This window comes from Chamaea fasciata, unplaced genomic scaffold, assembly GCF_029207755.1.
Source record: "Chamaea fasciata isolate MVZ Bird 193981 ecotype frontalis unplaced genomic scaffold, bChaFas1.0.hap1 SCAF_10, whole genome shotgun sequence".
Lineage (NCBI taxonomy): Eukaryota > Metazoa > Chordata > Aves > Passeriformes > Sylviidae > Chamaea > Chamaea fasciata.
The window spans coordinates 20,991,279-21,011,191 of NW_027094095.1; the positions used below are offsets into that span (position 1 = coordinate 20,991,279).

The 19,913-nt window shown below is 39.3% G+C and overlaps 2 protein-coding genes across 5 annotated transcripts in view; one reads left to right on the forward strand and one right to left on the reverse strand.

Moving 5' to 3' along the window:
* Positions 1 to 10,552, forward strand: part of ZZZ3 (zinc finger ZZ-type containing 3) — a 56,648-nt gene extending 46,096 nt beyond the window's left edge. For all 4 annotated transcript variants that reach the window (XM_066192614.1, XM_066192618.1, XM_066192616.1 and 1 more), the window contains exons 10-13: positions 3,094 to 3,246; positions 6,065 to 6,199; positions 8,765 to 8,865; positions 9,229 to 10,552. In XM_066192614.1, coding sequence (XP_066048711.1) covers positions 3,094 to 3,246; positions 6,065 to 6,199; positions 8,765 to 8,865; positions 9,229 to 9,373 — 534 coding nt within the window. In that variant the 3' untranslated portion in view covers positions 9,374 to 10,552. The remainder of the gene's footprint in view (positions 1 to 3,093; positions 3,247 to 6,064; positions 6,200 to 8,764; positions 8,866 to 9,228) is intronic.
* A 1,819-nt stretch (positions 10,553 to 12,371) lies between these two features.
* AK5 (adenylate kinase 5) overlaps positions 12,372 to 19,913 on the reverse strand; it is an 83,064-nt gene continuing 75,522 nt past the window's right edge. The window contains exon 14 of the mRNA XM_066192619.1: positions 12,372 to 13,740. Coding sequence (XP_066048716.1) covers positions 13,630 to 13,740 — 111 coding nt within the window. The 3' untranslated portion in view covers positions 12,372 to 13,629. The remainder of the gene's footprint in view (positions 13,741 to 19,913) is intronic.

The window sequence follows — 19,913 nt, forward strand, 5'->3', positions numbered from 1 at the left end:
CTCTATTAACAGAGGCAGGGAAGGTGCAGACATGACTGTCTGCCACCTTGTCTATTGGAAAAGTGCTTTCTGGCAGAAGAACCAAAAAACCAGCTGGAAGCAGTGATACCTTAAATACTGTGGATATTCATCTGTCAGAATTCCAAATTACTTACACAGTTGGGGCTAATTTCTGGAGTATAATAATACTGTGTGGCTGATTCCAGCAGGCTTTGAAAATTATAATTATTTGAGTTCTTTATGTCACTCGACCACTTACAATTACCTTGGTCACACCTTTTGTTCTTTCTTGTTAATTTTGTTTGGAAAGACCATCATTACAGAGTGTGTGTAATGTTGTCAGTCAGCAGATCACTGTATTTGATAAACAGTGGGAGTACTTAATCAGTTGATGTGGGACATTTTAACTGTATTTTTCACTAATTTGAACAGTGGTCACACTGTGGACAAACCCAGTGTAATCAGGAGTGAAACGTGTTTTCTGTAAAATTTGTAGCAATCTCATATTGCAAGAGTAATGGTCCCTTCATACAGATTTTTCTCAGGCGTCTCTCTAGGTCAAATCCAATACTTAGGTCAGTTTTTGCAGTGTGATTCACATCGTTATTGCCAGGTCATAAGAGTAAGGTCGTTCTGCCCTAGTTTATATTAAGCAGCATCCCTGTGTTATATTTGTATCCCATGTAAGAAATACAGCAGATGAAAAAGTGAAACAAATAGTGTATGTGGAGAAATTGAGCTCTCAGCCTGTTAATAGAGCTGTCTGCTTAGAGCACAGATTGACAGCACCATACCAGGTTAGTTACTCCCAGGTCTGCAGTGGAGATAAAACGTGGCAGAAAGGAAATGCAAGGGCTGTTGGAAGCCTGGGTCATGCCTGTCCTACTTTTGATATTGAGTAACTGAACTGCAGTGTGTCTGCTTTATTGCCTGTAGTAGAAGTATAGAAACTGGATGCTAATACTTAAAGCACATACGTATGGGAAAATAAGAAACATAGATATATTTAATGGAAAGATTGGTGTCAAAGGGGATGCTTCACAAGAAAATACTTGAATTTCTCCACGGGGATCGTCCAGGATGCTTTTTTTTAAAATGGTTACTGGAGAAGTTAGAAGCCTGTTCAGTTTTTGAACATCTTGTTGAAGTTACCTTGTATATCTACTCATATGACATGTCTCTTCTAACTAATGATACAGGAAATTAAGCAGCATGTGTCAGTTTCTTTTCCTGTATAACCATTACTTACTGCTGGTGCAAATAAAACTGGATCAGAGATTTAGGACTCTAGTATTCAGTTCTTCAATTATGGCTTATCATTTTCAATTTAATGCTTATATAATATCATTAGTGCATCTGCTTTTAAGCTTAATCTAGAGATATATTTCCCACAGGGAAAATGATCTTTAACTGTCTGCTTTTAAGTAGTATTTTAGTTCATTCTTCACCAAAGGAAGAGAATTCAAATCCTCAGTTCAGTTTGTAGGTCACAGCACTGCTATGCATGGCAGCGCTGCTGTATAAGCATAGGCACAGTTTTCCTTTCCTGACTCCAGATCTAGTATTGAATGCCGATCTGTTTTCTGTTAACAGAAAATGTAAATCACTCTGTCAGCTCAGGCTGAAATACCATCTATACATGGACCTGTTTTAGAGAGGTTTGAAATCGCGAGGGAAAACATAAAAGCACCAAAACACAGGTAGCTGATGATTATAAGGCAGAAAGTGGAAAAATTCAACACAATCAGTACATTAGTCTTAGAAGAACTTCTTTTCCTTTTTGCACTGCAGTAGCTCTGCACATCAGAGGTACCACCTTCCAGTTATTACTACAAGCTTCATCTCTTCTATTAAGACCAAACAAAGCTAATCTCAATTCCTCCTGGTACTTCTGTCTGCATAGATGCATTCCATCTAAATCATTTGTGTCATCTGTGCCTTCCCTTTCTAAGCTGTGCACAACTGTAAAGTAATGCTACATCCCTCTTTAGAGATTGGATCCCTCTTTAGAGATAAAGGGTTGTACTATAGTATTACAGGTTTGTAACTGATACAGGAACATTTTGGGATAAAAGCCCTTGCTAAAAAAGGAGGAAGTACTAACTATTGCAAGTATTCCTTTTGCCTTAGCTGTATGAGCAGCTAGACACTGTGTAAAACAATCCTCTCCTTTCTGATTGTTAGAGAAAACACTTTTCATGCTTACGTTTTTCTTTCACACCGTTGGGGTTTTTTAAGTCAAGGAATGCAAGTTTTGACATAAAATGTCAAAATGCTGGTCTGGAAAGTAGCTAAGTAAGGGGTTGAGTCAGTTTCATTCATCCCAAATTCTTCTTTTTGATACTTAACATTTTCCCAACGGGGAAGAAGTGATGGGTCTGAGTGCCTTTAAGTAACATCTTTTAAAACTGGCATGCATCCTACACCTTCAGACAGCATTAAAGTTGAAACTTTCTAGATGTACAGTAATGGAGTAATTTATTTCATCTAATGTTTTTTAGATTCCTTTTCCATGCAGTGGCAATAAAAACCTTTAGAGAGCAGTTCTTTCAAACTCTTAGAATCCTCTTTTTATTGCAATGAATTGCTTTCTCTTTCCTGCACCAGGACAATAGGTCTAGGCTAGTTTTTTTTTCCTAAAGCACAAATACAAGAAGTTGATATGTGTCAAGCCTGAACCTTTTGGCTCTTGGACCTGTGCAAAATTACTTCCGTGCTCTGTCTCATACACCGCTGGAAGTTTTTTTATGTTTTTGCTCTCTGGTCCTCAGTCTTCAACATTGTAGCAGCCTTTTTTCTGTTTTACTCTTGCTGTCAGCCTCACCTGTTTAGATGGTCAGGGGTTTATGGTAAGGGCTCTTCCTTGCTGCATTTTTACCAAAGTATTGCACTGTTCATTGGATTCCACCTGTTATGGGGGAGGAGAACTCCAGCAGTGGGAGGCTATAATACAGAGATATAAATATAAATAATTGGAAACATCATAGATTAATTAGTGCAAAAGAACAAACTCCAGGCAAAGTTTTATCAATGAGGATTATTTTAATAATAGCCAAGGAATGTTTTTAAAAATATACCATTTTTTCACTGTAGTCATCAAGTAGACGGCAACATCCTTTAAATAAACATCTTTTCAAACCTTCAACTTTCATGACATCTCATGAACCTCCAGTTTATATGGATGAAGATGATGACAGATGCAGTTTTCACAGCCATATGGATACTGCAGCAGAAGAGGAAGTATCGGTATGTCATTTCAATTAGTCAGAGAATGCCTTGCTTGCTGTCACTTTGACCTTGTTTAGTGTTTAAAGGATTAGGCATCTTCACCATTAGATACCATCAAGTAAGTATTAAATTGTAATAAGATTTATGAGCCTTTTTGAACTATAAGTCCATCATTAACGTAACAGCCTCCAACAGCAAAGAATTTAGACCAAATCAGGAAGGAAGTCTGTAAGTCATAAACAGTTTTGTCCCAAAATACCTCGAAGAAGTTTTAGTTGCATATTTTTAGTAAGTGATCTGGCATGAGAGAGGTTTGAAAATCATGTAGATGATATAGTTGGGATTCTGGTTAAAGATGTGTTTTAGAAAGGTTACACAGAGCCCTGGTAAAATTCAAATGCTCTTGGCATCATTGAGTTTTTTTATCATCTACTGGCTGAATTAATTATGAATTTTTTAAAATCCACTTCAAAGTGTGAACTGAGTGAATTGTCAATCAACAAGCATATTTATGTATTCTTAGAGGCAAATTCTAGTAGACATCCTAACCCAGTGAATTGCTACATCATGGAGTGTGCTACTTTCCTATTTTATCACATGCAGTAATACAACAAGAATTCAGACATATGTTGTTCCCATTTCCATACAGAATTGTAGAGGGACTATATCCTTCTGCTTGGGAGCTGGGCAAGTTTCACAGCTGGTGTGAATCACTGTGGGTTAATTCTATTTTTTTTTTTTCGTGAGCCTAGTGACATCTTGTGTGTGAAAACCTTGTTGCATAACACAAGTATTGAGGCCACCCACTATAAGTCCATTCATTTTCTTTACTGACTTTTTTTACCTGCATTGCATAGGCTTCCCTTATTATTATATTTACTTATCTATTTCCCAGTCTTAAATCCCATCTTTACTCATGTTCTATATTCTCTCTGTGATGGTCTTTCAGCTCATCCACAGACATTTCTGGTAACTTTGCGTATTCCAGTAGGAATCTTAAAAGACCTGAAAAGCAAAATGCATATTAGAAGAGATGCAATGCAGCTGGTTTTGAGTCAACTTGCTTTTGTTCTGTATTGTTTTTAAATACATATTTTCTAATTGTTCTGAACAGTTTTCTGAAACATTTTGGTTTTGCCATTGGTGCCCTAACTCATAATTAATGTGGGTACCATAAACCAACTGGGATTTTTTTTTATAAAGACAGAAGTTGCAGTTTCCCATCTTTGCAGTGATAATAGTGGTCATGTGCCATGCACACAGAGACTTTTTTTTAAATTTGACATAATCTTTTCTTCCTTCATTAGAGTAACATTTCCAGATAGATACAGTTTCAGTAAGGTAGAAAGACACAGGGGAGCTCAGTTACCAAAAAGAGCCCCACAATCAGCGCAAAATAATGGCAGTTTGGAAGTGAAAAGGGATTGTAAACAGTATTCAAAATGAATGTACAGGATTTTGTTCTAGTGTTAAAAGTCAGGTCTCACAGTGACAGTCACTGTCTTGGAGAAAAATATTCTGTGTCATGTAGCAGAAGAAAAACAGTGCAGCAGGAAAATCAGTGGATTTACAGTGGAATTACCACATGCTTTTCCTGTGTAAAGACAAAAAAAATTTGCCTGATTATTGCCAGTCATAACTATCCCTGAAAAATTATATTTTGGTATAAACGAGTTGCTTTCAAGTGAAGACCCACTACTGCTAACAGAGTTCATTTACTTTTCAATTAGGATTTCTTAATTTTTGTCAGTTGTCTAATTATTCTAGAACACAGCTATTGACTATTCCAGAATGAATTGTCCACACAGGGAGCTATTAAAGCATACTTTATTCAGTATACAGTTATTTTGTGATGGGCAGTTTTTCCTCTGAAAAACTTTGGAGATTTGAACGGAAGGTGAATCACTGTTTTATATTAAAGAGAATGTATCTTATCACTACACAACTGAATTGTGTCATTTAACCATAACTTTTCTGATAGTTTGCAGTCTAGTCCTTTATATAGGTTCATAATTGCAATTAAATAATTGATAAGGCCTTTCAGAATGTAGTAAAGCCTCTTTCCCTCACTTGCTTTAATAAACATACTAAATAATACAGAATCTTCAGTCTTCACAGATTCATAAAAAGAAATGGAAATTACACATTCAGGCTACATTAGAAGAATTTTAATCACTATCTTGTAGTTTTAGTTGTTTTCCCTACCTGAAGGTTCCTGTCAGTGTAGGATTTGAAAAGTGCTCTACATCAGTAAAGACCTGTCATCTTTGAAAACAGGTGACATCTACCAACTACAGCTGCTACAATAAAATCACCTTGAAATGAGCATCTGAACTAGAATTAGAGCTTCAGTCCTTTCATAACAGGGCCTCAGCCTTTGTTGAAGGAAACTGTGTGAGAAAAAACTAGAATTCTCAGGTCTTCGAAAAAGAGAGAACCTGTATTTGCAGTACCTCTCTGACAAAGATGTCTGCACGGGTCTGTAGGGAGACAAACTGCATCATAATTTATGAAAGGACAGCAGTCTGTTTCTATACCCTGTTAAGAGACAGTAAAGGGATAAAGGGAGTTGCATAACTCTGAAAGTTCTACTCTTTCAGTCATGGCATGGTGCTTCTCAGTGCATTTTATTATTACCAGTAAAGGTGAGAAGTTAATACTGGGTATGGGTGTTAAGGTTTAAAAAGTATTTTTCCAGTATGTTAGAATATATTGCTGTCATTTTCTTAAACACTGTTAATCATACATAGTGATTTATGGAGCAAATAAATGTCTTAGTAGTTATGGTATTCCTACAGTAAGAATATTTTTCTGGGTTTTTTTTTACCTTGAACAGGATGAAGAGAGTATTCCAGTAACGTATCGAGAGTTACCCGAATACAAAGAACTGTTAGAGTTTAAAAAATTGAAGAAACAGAAACTCCAGCAGATGCATGCAGAAAGTGGGTTTGTGCAGCATGTGGGATTTAAGGTGAGTGCAAGAGATGTTCTTCTGTTGCTCAGTGGATTGTAGAAGTTTTCAAAGAGAATGTGGTTTGAATTTACTGAAAAGATTTTGTTTAATATAGCAGGTTTGGTTCCTTAGTTTTTGTTCACTGAGTCTGTTCTCCCTCATTTTCCTTAAGAAAAACACAGCCCACGTAATTCACTCTTTCTGGTAGCTCAGCTTTCACTGAATGCTGATGGTATATGGACATTAATAAACATTCTGCCTTTTCCTCACCACATTATGAAAATACAGCTTGTGTTAAAGCCTTGTTAAATCATGACAGAATTCCATTTGACACTACATTCTGTTTTGACAGTGATTCATTAATGATAATTTTCTGATTATGAAATAATCAGAAGTAATTGGAGTAATTTTCCCTCCACTTGAGGCCAAAGAAGGGACAGAGATTTTGGATAAGAGTAATAGATTAATATTTTTGTTTTGTTTTGTAGCAGCTTCACAGTCTCATCAGGTGATAAGTGACAGAAGTTGAAGCAAGGACATAAAACAATGTTTATGTAACATTAAGAAAATAAACATTAAGTCAAACTGATACGTTGTCCCAGTAACAAGCATTAATAGGCAACATGAAAGAAAGGACATTCTCAAAATCTCATTTTCTGGTTTGCAAGGGATTTTGTGTCTTAACTGCTTGCTGTAACTGTTGGAACAGGGGCTTTTTTGTGTTATGGAGATAGATTTATTTTCTAATACCCATTTACGTAAGAATGTAACAATAGTTCAAGGTTTAATTCAGATTGACTGCAAAATTAAGACAGTCTCATCAGCTGATACTGACAGATTGAAATTATTAGACCACCAAGGTGCTTCTTATTTTTGTTGGTTTTGGTTGGCATGGTATGTTTGGTATTTCATTTGTGGGGACTTTTTAAATTAGCATTTTCTTCCCCCCAAAATTTGAAACTTTATCAAGCAAACCAGACTTCAACAAACTGCTTTTTCTGCATAAAATTATTCTGAGAAGTAAATCAACATTACACAGTGTCAAGCATTTGAATTTTGAAAGTTTCCTTGCATTTGGGTTTGATTGTATTATGCATTATAGTAAGCTGAGAAATCAGGAGATAATGCGCTGTTTTCCCTTAGGAAATTTTGTCTGTGGGCTGGACAGACCTCACCTAATAAGCAGCCATTGAGAGCAGTTTTGGTTTTGCACAGCCTTTGGCCTCATTTACTACACATTATTCAGCCTGTGCTTTGAATATTGAATCTTTGAATCCCTCGTGGGCTTTTTAGGGCTTTCAATGCCATAATATCCGAGCAATTTGCAAACACTTCTTTTCTTCATTACAAAATGAAAGGCATAGTATTATTTCTGTTTCACAGGGCAGAGGGGAGCTGGAGCACAAAAATTAAGGTCAAGGCTTTCCACTGTCTTGGTTCTCAAATTCAGATGACTGGAGCCAATTTTTCAGTTCTAGCATTATTCTGAACTTGATATTTTCAAAGAACAGCTCTTGATCCCTCCTCTTTATCAGCCTCACACTCAGAAAGCCATCTGTGGACAGAAGGGATGCAGCTGTGGCAGATCTGTGTGTGAGGTGTTTGTAACCCTGGGTGCCTTAGTGGTGGCAGGAGCAGCTGCTGTGCCCAGTAGGTTTCACAGATGCTGAGACAGAACTTCAGGTTCTGATAGATGGAGAGAGGATGAGCTGTGGGAGCACAGGCTTGTCTCCCACATTTCATTTTCCTTTTCAGTCCTGTCTCTGCTGCACTCCTCAGTTCAGATTTTTGAAAAGCTCTCCTTGCCTGCAAGTCCCATTTTCTTGGTTTCTTTTTTTTTTCTTTTTGATCAAATATTTTTGCATTTCTGCCCCTCTTCTGTAGCACAGTGAATTTTTCATCTAGTCTTTCATGGTTTTGTTTTTAGGTTTTTTTCTCTTCATGCCACGCTCTTGCGCTTGGGATTAGTTCTTGTCTTCTTGCTCAGTTTTAGTTCCAGACCTCCATTTTCCTACTCTGAACATGTTACTCCCCTTCCTTCCCAGCCCTTTGGCTTTTAATTGCAGCCCACCCATGATGTGTTACTACATTTCCTGAGTTGGAAAGTGCATCAGTGTGCCCTGTTGTGCCCTGATCCACAGCCCCCCTACAAGCTCTGCTGGGCTGGTCTTACTGCTTCCTTCTGCCATGGCAAGGCTGGCATTCCGTGTGGCTGGGCCTGTGTGAAACATCACATCCTTGTGCCGTGTCACAGCAGTTCTTAGAGCCACCTGAGGATAAGCAGTGTCTCTGGGTAGGGCTGGGCTGCTTTTCTCCAGCAGGGTAATGCCAGGGTGGAGCATGTGGAGTGTGGGAGGTGAGGCAAAAGCTTGATGGATCCTCAGGGCTCTGGAGGCCTCTCCCAGAGAATGAGGACTCCTTTATCCACAGATACGTTGTGGTCTGTGGTGAGGACTCAGCTGTGTGGGCTGGCAGTAGCACAGGGGCACACAGAGATTTCCATGTGGTGAATTGCTGGACACTGTTAGCAATGGAAGTGCCTCCGGGTGCTGTTTTCTCAGTGCTTTTCCTTGTGCTCCACAGTGTGACAACTGTGGGATTGAACCTATCCAGGGTGTTCGGTGGCACTGCCAGGACTGCCCTCAAGAGATGTCCTTGGATTTCTGTGATTCCTGTTCAGACTGGTGAGCAGCCTGTGCTTCTTCTTGTAATTTCTCATTTGACTGAATCTCTCTACTGCATAATTGCTATGTAGGGTGGAAATCTTGCTCCAGCACAGGACACATATCCTGTGTTGAGTAAAGTGGAAGATAATTTAGCATCTCTTTGTGGGGGATACATTTCATAAGCAGATTCTGGATTTTTTTTTTTTTTAATGCAGTGGACAGATAGGTTCGGTACAGTTAAATAGAAGGGGGAATTAGATTTTATGAATGAACTGCTATCCAATTTGGTATGAATCTGTTCATATGATCACTGTTTCTGAAAGTTAAAGATAAGGAAAATATTTGACTTTTAAACTGTTATCTTTTTTCTTTCCCTTGCAGTCTGCATGAAACAGAGATTCATAAGGAAGATCACCAGTTAGAACCTATTTACAGAGCAGAGACATTTTTAGACAGAGACTACTGCATGTCGCAGGGCACCAGTTACAATTATCTTGACCCAAACTACTTTCCAGCAAATAGATGACATGGGAAGCAGATCTACCATCTAGGGTTTACTATCCTCTTTGAAAAATAACAATGGCACCATTGTTAATTCTGTGCACATTTTGGAAAGACTCTGCTTTCCCTGAAATGTCACTCACAGCATGACAGCTTCCTGGGTGTACTTGTCAAACTACAGCTTTGAGCTGTCATGGTTCTAGATCACTGAACAGCAGCTGAACATTCCTAGTGTGCAGAAGGTTTCACTGGGAGACTTTTCTTTCACCACATTAGTCACTTTTAGGTGGTGAATCTAAACAAAAGAAACACACAAAAGGGTGAGCCAGAAATGAGAGCACACATTAAAGATAGAGTAAATTCCAAAGGCTTTGAAGAACTCGGTTATAATAAGATCCAGAGGAGATGAAGTATTTATATAAAAACAGTTTAGTAGCTTGCAGTTTTGTTGTGAAATAGTTTTCAGCACAGTAACTGACTTCTTTAGGCAAGGTTTTAACCAATGACAGTGTTTGCTTCTAGGCTGTACTCTAAAAATACTCACTGTCTCGGCGATGGTTGGCTACGGGCCTTTGTTAAATCAGAGCTGCTTAATCATGTTGACCTTCAATTTTTTAAATTTTTTTTTAAAACCACAACGAACTCTACTTACCAACAGTGAAGCACTACAGGGGGCAACCGTGGCATTGCTTCCTTAACCAGCTCATGGTGTGTGAATGTTATAAAATTGTCACTCAGATATATTTTTTAAATGTAATGTTATATAAGATGATCATGTGATGTGTACAAAATATGGTGAAAAGTGCCAGTGCTAGTAACTGTGTAAAGTCTCTAATACTCAACATTTACTCCTTTAAAATAAAATACACAGCCTTCTGCCTCTGTATTTGGAGTTGTTAGTGCAACTCATCAAAGAAAACTGCCTAATATAAATCATATATATGGTAATAATTTTTCCTCTTTTGTAGTCTGCACAAGATCCATGAAAGATTGTATTTTTATTACTATTTAAACAGTGATTAAATTTAGCCTGAGCAGTGAGCAAGGGTTCACATGCATTCTTTTATACTGCTGGATTTTGTTGTGCATCATTTAAAACATTTTGTATGTTTCTTCTTATCTGTGTATACAGTATGTTCTTAAATAATGTTCAATTGTCAGGAGAACTGTGAGAAATAAACTATGTGGATACAGTCTGTTTATATATAGAATGCTTGCTGTGACTTCCTTTCTGTGTAGTTCTGACTCTTTAATCAAGATGGAGAAGCGTTTCCAGGACGTTTGGATCCTCATCCCGGCCCGGCGGCGCAGCCCCGGACGTGCCCAGCGCCGCCTCCGCCGCTCCGCCCCGGGCTGGGCAGCCCTGCGGGCTCTCCCTGCGGCTTTAGCATTCCAGTCCTCTCCCTCCTCACTCACAGACTTCTTGGGCAGATCACAGAAAAGCCACATTTTGGTAGCCTTGATACAGTGTATAGCATTGTTTGAGAAGCTTTGTAATTATTGTGACATATTTTACTTAATATATTTTTTATTGAAATGTATAGCTTGTGATTCAGAACCACTTGATTATTTTATATCTGTAGTAGACTTCCAGTTGCTTTGAAACTAGAATACTCAGAGCAATTAGCTAGAAAACAAACAAATTTGACTTTAAAAGATGGCAATAAGAAGGATAATTGGCTGGCTGCACCTAGTAACTTTAATTATAAATTGGTCAGTATTTTTGCAGTAACTTCAGGTGTAGCTATTTTTTGATTCAGAAAAAATCATTTAGACATTTAATCTATTTAGAAAGTAATACAATACAGTTACTAAAACACTGAGCAAGTATCATATGTAAACATATCTCACGTATCTCATATACTTAGATAAATTTAATAAACCTTAAACACAACACAAAACTCACATGATATATTTTAGTTTTAATTGGAAAAGATACTGCTCTGAGAGGCTTTCTAAGACCATAAAAATTAGCTTTCCACAACATTCGTGGTGTTTATGGGAAACTAAGAGTTGGTGAAGGTGTATCATCAGGAAGATGATCTGTGGTAACATTATCTGTTTATATTCTGAAAAAGTTAGGGGAATAAAATAAGAAAAGTAAATTAGAGAAAATACTCAGTCATCAATTCAGGATAGCTTGGAAAGAACAAAAGATCTTGGTATCCTTGGAACAAGGTTGGAAGCCAAGGGATCATTTCAAGTCTGAATCACCCACGAAAGAAGTGTCTTGGCTAAGTCCTCTTTTATTGAATATGTATAAATATTAATGTTTCCCTATGCATGCATATACAGCTATTTCTCCTGCATACATTATGAACGTATGCAAATAGGTATCTAATGCACATACACCAAATCAAGCATGGGATTTTTTTGGTTTTTCCACAGAAAAGACAGAAGCAGAAAGAAAAATTAATCTGAAAGTGCACGGTAAAATAATTGTAATTCGATTTAAAAAACCCCCAACAAAATAGCAGCTGATTGTTGCCTTTGTTCCCATCCTGCACAAGTATGAGACTCCACACCTTATAACTTCTACTGTAATTAAATACCATAGAAAATACTCCAGAAAACCTACCCAGATGAATTTGCAACTTCATGGTACGTGCAGAGTATTCTACTTTTTAAAAGGAGCGCCTCCAGCAGCAGCAGCTGGTGTGGCCAGAGCTGCCCTCTGGAGCTGGTGTGGTACTGCAGGTGCTGCTGTCACTGCCACTGGCTGGAGCTGGAGAAGCACTTCCCAGAGCACCAGAGGTGAAATGTAGGCTAGAGAAGGACCCAGGGAAGAAGGAACATCCAGGATATGAAGGATGTAAGATCATACATAAAACAGACCCTAAAAAAATAATTGAATTAGCATCTACAGGGCAAATGCTAAGGAAGAAAAGGAAACAGAAGAATTTGCCCTGACTGGAAAAAGGACATACTCTGTAAGCATGCTGATTTGAGCTATATTTTCAAGTCATGTACTGTGCTTTGAAAAGGATTAAACCCACATATACTGTAACAGAAATCATTACTCCTCATTGTTGTACATGTTTTATTTGTATTTTGTCTTCGTTACAAGAAAGGTAACTTTAAAAATGCAAGTCTGCTGCATAAAGTACACCTTTGACAGTACAAGCAATCATGCAACTCACTTTCACTGTGAATTCATCCAGTAGTTCCAGTAAGAGGATGCAGTTACTTTACAGGAATGTCAAACTAGCTTTTATTTAGCTGTCAGTATTACCAAAGAAACTCCACAATATTTTAGTTAACCTAACAGAAATACGATAGCACTTTTACAGACTGTTTTGCAGGTTACAGATAAATGGCTTACTAAAGGTGCAAGCAACGTGAATCAAATAATCCCTGACATTTTCCTGTTTTTTGGTTTCCCACCCCACCACGCCCTCCCAAGGTTTGGCAATGCCAGTACAAGACAACAGATGATAATCTGAACTTTGTATTTGAAATAGTTTTGAAATGTAATTTAAAGATGACATGAAATGTTCTGGCTCATAACCAACTTTACATAAGGACTTTGAATAGCTATAGCACAACTGCTGTTAATATGGATCGTTACTGGATTGCACATTTAGCTATACAATACAATCATCATTCTCAGTTATAAAATCATAACATTCCCAGCAGAAGACAAGACTGTCTCAAAAATGGTGTCTGCCCCCCAATAATGGATTGACAGACTTCTACAACATTCAACTGTATCTTCAATGAGTTTTTCTCCTTGCAACAGTGTTCTGGGGATGTGTGAAAAGTTTATTTTAACTTGTAGCTTGACTAATTCCAGCTCTCTTAGAGCTGCATGTTACAGAGAATAGGTTTAGTCACTAAAGTCCAAGAACAAGCTAAGTGACACCACAGTAATTAATACTGTTAATTAAAAGAAAATAATAATCAATGGGAAACTTGTATGCAATAACCTTAATGTCAGTCTGCTGGACAGTGACTGGGGTGGGTGGAGAGCTCTGGCCAGGCACTGTCCCGTTTCCCATGGAATGTGTGTGACCATGAAATACAAACCAGAGCTGCTGCTCACCTTGCTGCTTTTAACCCGTGGAGAGCAAACACCCGGGAAAACAAAATGCAGTTCTTAGAGTGGAGTTAGCATACAGACCTTTTTCTTTTGAGTGTACTGTCAGAACAAAGATTTCACCTAGATTAACACGCCACATGCACACATTCCAGATACCTCTCAAGGAAGCAGCACTGCTTTGACCAGCAAATCATGGCTGTGGGGTGCACGTGGGCAAGGCTGTGTACACACCTTACACTTCATTACTGCATTTCTGGTGAAAAAGAAAATGCTGCCTCTTCCTTTTTCAGAAAAGAGTCAATTGTCTTGCAGATTTCCAGGAAAACATCCTCCTGTGTCCCTTCTGCATCAACCTGTGAAGCAGGAAAAAACCAGTTTAGATTAAGTTACAAAGAATTATCTCACAATCTAAACATTGGCGCAAACAACTGGTCTAATGTAAAATGGAAGTCATTCTGCTTCATGGTAGAAGCATTCTGATGTAGAGGAGCAGCTTCAATAAGCCAGATCACTCATTTCCTTTCCACGGATTTCTGTAAGAAGGTTCTGCAGGCTTGATTGTCTGTAGCAAAGTACAGGGAGTCAAGCGAGGGAGCTTTAAGTACTCATGTTTTAAATTACACCTTTGATGCAGAACACTTGCCAAGGGCTCTCTGCCCATCACTCCAATCTGTCGAGGTCCTTCTGAAGGGCTGCACAGCATTCTGGGTTTTGGCCACTCCACAGTAACTTGGCAAATCAATGTGTTCCAGTGCATATGTATTTGGAAACCTGGTGAACTGGTTCTGGTTTTATGCATCCTTTGCCCCTATCTTTTGTAAGGGTGCTGCTTTTGTGGTGTAAGAACTCAACTTTCAGTGAAGCATTTTTTTTCTTGAACACCCCAAGGAGTCAGTTTTCTGACCAAGCTATTTTTCATTACTGTACTTCACAAAAACAAGACCAATCTACTTTCCTGTGCTGAAGATAAGAGAGCTGCGTTTCAGCAGAGAGGAATGGCACTTGCAGCCACTAATAGTTGTCTGTGTTCCCTGGAAAACGTGAGGCAGAACGGAGCTGTTCTGAGCAGTGAGTTTCATGTCCACCCCATACTGTGTCACCTGAGGAAGGAGAGCTGTCTTTTGCACTCACAGCAGTGACAGAAGCAGCTTTCACACTGGCTGTGTACTCCACACAGATGCTTCTGTTGATTATTCCTTTCCTCAAAATGCCTGCTGAGAGCTTTGGCCTTTACACAAAGCAAGATTCTTCTCTGCTTCTCCATGCTTAGTCTTTCATGCACGCGTGACATGATGTTTGCACAAGATTAAATGGACCCATGACAACTTTGTGAAAGGATCTTTTTCTGACCTGCTGCATTTTCATCTCCAAGGTGCTGACTAGAAAGCCAGACAATTGTAGTCTTTGAAGCGGACACCCCTGCCTGTAATACTTTCTGCCATCTTTGGTCTGCAGTAGAATTAAAGGAGTTCCGTATTCAAATAAATGTATTTTTAAATAGGCCAAGAAATTCTGCTCAGATACGATGTTGTCTTGCAGCCAGCTCCTGCACAGCTGACTGCAGTCCATGTACATCTAAGTCCCTTGGTGCTAAGCCTTGTGTGGGAGTCAGCAGCTGCTCCTTGCAGAGATCCAGCAGGGACTGCAGGCTCTCCCCAGAGCTCTTCACTCGTGGTGGCACCCGCAGATGCTGCGAAGTTTGGTCCCCGTTGCATCCTGTTGGAAGTGCTGGCACATCCCAGCAGCCTATCCCACACCCAGAGCTCCAGCACTGGATACCCAGCCTGGCCAGCCTTTCGTAGAGCTGAGGCAGAGGCAGGCACGTGCTGGTGCCTCAGAAAGGGCAGCTCTCCCACAGGGGCTCCACATCTTTCAGAAGTGTTTAGAAGTTGGGGGGTACTCACCAGTAGCAAAGAGAAAACGGGAGTGATGACCCGTTCTGAACCAAATGCACCTTCTCCAGTTAAAACAAAACCAGCAACTCCCATCTCAGTTGCTATAAAACACCTTGTTTGGCCTGTCTCAACTGCCAAGACAACTATTTTCCTGTGGCTATCCCACAGGAAAGATACTGCATGCAGGGTGAAGGGCTCTCATCTTGATATGTATTTTTATTATCTCTTTATAAATACTAATACATTGTCCAACTGATCTAATCTTATCAGCACAGCTGATTGCCACTGGCTTTTTGGTGACCTTTTTAGAACTGGGACTGATAATCAGGTCTAGATCTAAGGAGTTGTGATGAAGAATTAGTTCTGTAAGCATGGAAACCACTGACTTCCTAACAATAGCAATAAAATATGGATGGGCCTGACTAATGACTACCCCAGTGCTTCCTGTGCTGGCCTCCTAAATAACAAAGGCCCAATTCATAAAACTAACTTAACATCACGGCACAAAACTTACTTAATGTGCCAATAATTCACATCTAGTACTACAGTAATTCAAGGACACTCTCAGCAGCTCCAGAGGAAAAAAAAGTCTATTTCTCTCCCTCAGATTATAACAAACCTCATAAATTGGCCTGTTTTCAAGGCTATTTAAGGCTAGCTTCTCATAAAACAAGATCCATATACAGTTTTCCACAGTTTTGAAATGCAGCTTTGGCTTTTGGTAACTTCAAATACAGAGAAATTTATGAGCTCACATGAAAAATTTTTGGAGTAACAATCCCTATGGTACAATGTTGCTCCTTTTGTCATTAAAATCAACCAATTAAGTTTTCTGTCAACAAATCTCCATTTGTTGTAGGTTTTGAAATTTAGAACTCTAAACATACACTGCCACTGAAAAGAACCTGACTCTAGAGAGGATGGCTGAGGCCAGACTCTGGAATGAACCGTTAGTTAGGATCTTCTTACTGAAGGTCAGTCAAGTTCCGCTGTGTTGTCTCTAACATTTATGTCTCTGTCATTAGAATGTGTTAGAAAATCTCTCTGAGGCTGTGCAGCACCTGGTTCTCTCAGCAATGGATCAGGCTGTCTAAATCCACCGAAAACACATTGCCCCAAGACCTATTCATATCAGGCGTGCATTTTGTGTTTTATCTATGATCCTCTGCTAATGTTTCTAAGTATCTCTCTAGATCAGTTTCTCATCTAATGGGCCACAAAGTGCCAAGGGGGGAATAGAGAATCACTTGTTCCTTTGTTCCCCACATCTTTATCTATCAGGGTTAATGGGTGTCTGAGAACCTTTCAAAAGATGGAAATAAACCACATAACTGCTCTCACTATTACCGTTGATTACCCCCTCTGGAAAGGGGGACGTCTCCCCTCCCTACACGCACTTACAATGGGATCAGCAAGGGAAGGCTCACAAGTGGAACACCGGGAGAGGGTGGATGATCACATGTTCTTTCATAACGGTTATGGAAAATGTGATTGCAAGTGATTTTAGAAAGAAATAGTAGAACAACACTGAGGAAAAAAAAATATAAAAAGAAAGAAAATAAGCAGAGAAAAACAAACCTCTGTTGGACTTTGTAGTCTAAGCTTTCATAGCATGTGATCTGAAATAGTCAAAGTTTTTGGCCACCCTTCATCCTCTGCTCCAGCATGCTTGGCTTGTTTGTTATACTCATGCCCTTTTCCTCAGACTTGAATAAGAAACTTGTATGTAAGACTCCTACCAGGTGTCTTACGTTAGCTAGGTGGATCAGGGCTGTCTTGCTTGACTACCAAGGCATTGCTCTTCTCTTTTACTTACTACCCTCCTACATACTGTCACTTCAAAAAAGCTTTAAAGGATGAGTCAGATATTAAAAACAATCTTTTCTTTTTTCCTTGCTTTCTTCTCAGTTGAGAGAGGACCATATATTCAAAGGGATTTACATTTTGCCATGTCAAAACACAAGTAGGTGTCTACTAAATTTTCAGATGCACTTTTCTGTCCAGCTGCTGTGGAACTCACTGAGAAATAGATTTTAAACCAACAGTGTCCACCTACTTACTACTACTATAATGCATTTTGTTTCATTTCATTTAATGTCATTTTGCTGAAGCACCTGATTCCCACAGAAACAGGCAGCTTGCAGGCAGTGTTTTTGAGAGCAGTGCTTTCAGCCCTTGCATTTCCAGCACAAGGTCTTTACTGAAAAGCAGACACTTGCTGTCCTTAGCAGCAGGTGGGTGTTCTGAAACTGACTACAAAAGAAATTACAGCATATTAAACTAAATCCCCAAAACATAATTTTAAAAAAAATTCTTGAAAAATTTCTAACTTATTAGTCTCAACTACTTTACCTTCCAGAACACAATTTAGAAACCTAATGCCTCAGCAGAAAAGTGAGGACACTGTTGCCTTTGCCCTTCATTCTTCAGTCAGTTCATCTTCCCTTGCAAATATGTACACAGTTCTTCATCTCAGCAGGGTGCTGGAAGGATTGCTGTTGTTTATTCCTGTCAGGTTCACAAGTGTCTCATCTGCACCCACAGCCTTCACCTTCTGTCCGACATGCCTCAAGCCTCTGCTGCTGAGCAGAAACACAAAGAGGGAATCTTGGCCAAAGGGAAATTTCCAGCACAGTCCTGATTTTTTGTCAGCTTCACCAGGTCACTGTCCTTGTTCAGAGGTCAGCAGAATGGAAAAGTCTTCCAGTTCCACATATCATATTAGTTATGAGTGCACCTATGAACAATAACTCCAGGTTGGGGAAAGTCGTAACATCCTCGAGGATTAAAGTGGGAATGCTGTTACAATTTTCCATATACCTTTGTCTCTTTTGTGCAAGTAAAGCAAGGAGAGAGTTCCCAACGAGTGCAGAGGAAGCCAGGTCAGAGCTGAGTTTCTGTGTCTGCACTGTGTGTGTCAGGCTCCATCCAACCATGCCTAACGCCTGTTCCAATGCACAGAGTAAGAAAGCTCGTTTGACTCTGTACTCTCACCACACCTTGATGTGGCGTGACAGATCACTTCCTCCTCTGCTCAGTGCACAACCAACAACTAATTCCCACACCAGACCTTTTGCTGGCCTTCTGCCCAGGACTGAATTTTACATTTGCATATTAAATCAGCCTGTTTCAGGACTGCAAACCTTTGGAGTGGATAGGACAAGTTAAATATATCCCACTGTTGTCATGTGCTGTTCCCAGTCAGTGGAAAATTTTGTCCAACCCTAAATACACTTAAACTGGAGAAATTAAATTACACCAGTATGCCAACCCCATTTTTGTGTCACACAAGTCTATTTCTGATTTTCTTTTCTCTGGCCAGGTGGAGCTGGGTCCTAAAGTCAAGCCTTTATAAAACACGATCACTTACACAATTAATACTTGAAAATTTAGTGGTCCTTAACCACACGCTGCAGTAAGCTGGTTAGAAAAGGGTAATGCTGAATCTTCATGAAAGTTAGTGGGATTTAGACTCTGATATTCCTCTAGAATCTCAACACCCACTCCTGCATGCTTAAGAAAGTGCATTGCTGCAATCCCAAGGGACATGCAGCTCACGTGGGCCTTTCACTGAAGAACTGCTTCTGTTGAAAAACCAAACCTAGGCAGGAATCAAAGATTCTTTTAGACTCCTTTTCCTCTCTTAAACAGCTTCTCTTCAGATGCTTTGGCCATTGCTTATCCTGGGATCACAGACTGAGCTGGATCACCCAATAGCACCTTCAGGAAGGCATTGTTCCCCTGAAGCTATTGGATCCCACCAACTTTCCCTAAGAAAAAGAGTACACTAGCCTCTGATCTATAGTTACATGGAGGTCCATGGGTGATTTAAAATAAATCTCTGAATATAGATGAGAATTTATTTTAAGGGGTCTTCAAATCAACACTGGCAAATTAACTTTAGTGGCTTTGCCTTGAATGGATAGGAAACACACACACACAGTTTTTTCAGGAGAGTTATAGAGGCAGCAGCATCTCCATGGGACCATTAACATCTTCAGCCAGCACTGGTCAGTGTTGGAGAGTGATAAACCCACTTAGGAATGAACAAACCCCCAACACTGAAAATATGTGATGTTTTAATTAAAATGGGAAAGAAAAACATTAAACACGTTAGACTGCCTCTAAGTAAAGTCTTGGTCTTCTGTGTGTGTGCATGCTATTACAAATAAAAACAAAGCCTATTTTAGCCTAGCCTGCACAAAAAAAAAAAAAAAAAAAGAAAATTTCAGTCAGAAGTTATATTTGATATATTTGATCAGAAGTTATTATTGCCAGTTTTTCTGCTTTCCACCTGAATTTCCTTTCATCATTCAGAGAACACTCAGTGGCTGTTAATGCTTGGCCGTGTGTAAAATCTGTTGCTATAAATAAGAAACTAACCCCATGTCCTGGGAATTGCAAACTTCCCATTGACCCTCTGCTTTCTTCAACACATGTAGCTTAAACATATTCACCACTAAAACAGTTTTAAAAGACATTTTCCACAATAATGTTTATAAAGCTGATTTTACAGAGCTCTCGTACCCAGTGGTGCCACCTGGAAGATGGATATATGGTAAACACCACATTCACCTGAAGCAAGGTCAGACGATGTACAGACATCGTAAGAAAAGTCGTGTAGGCACTGC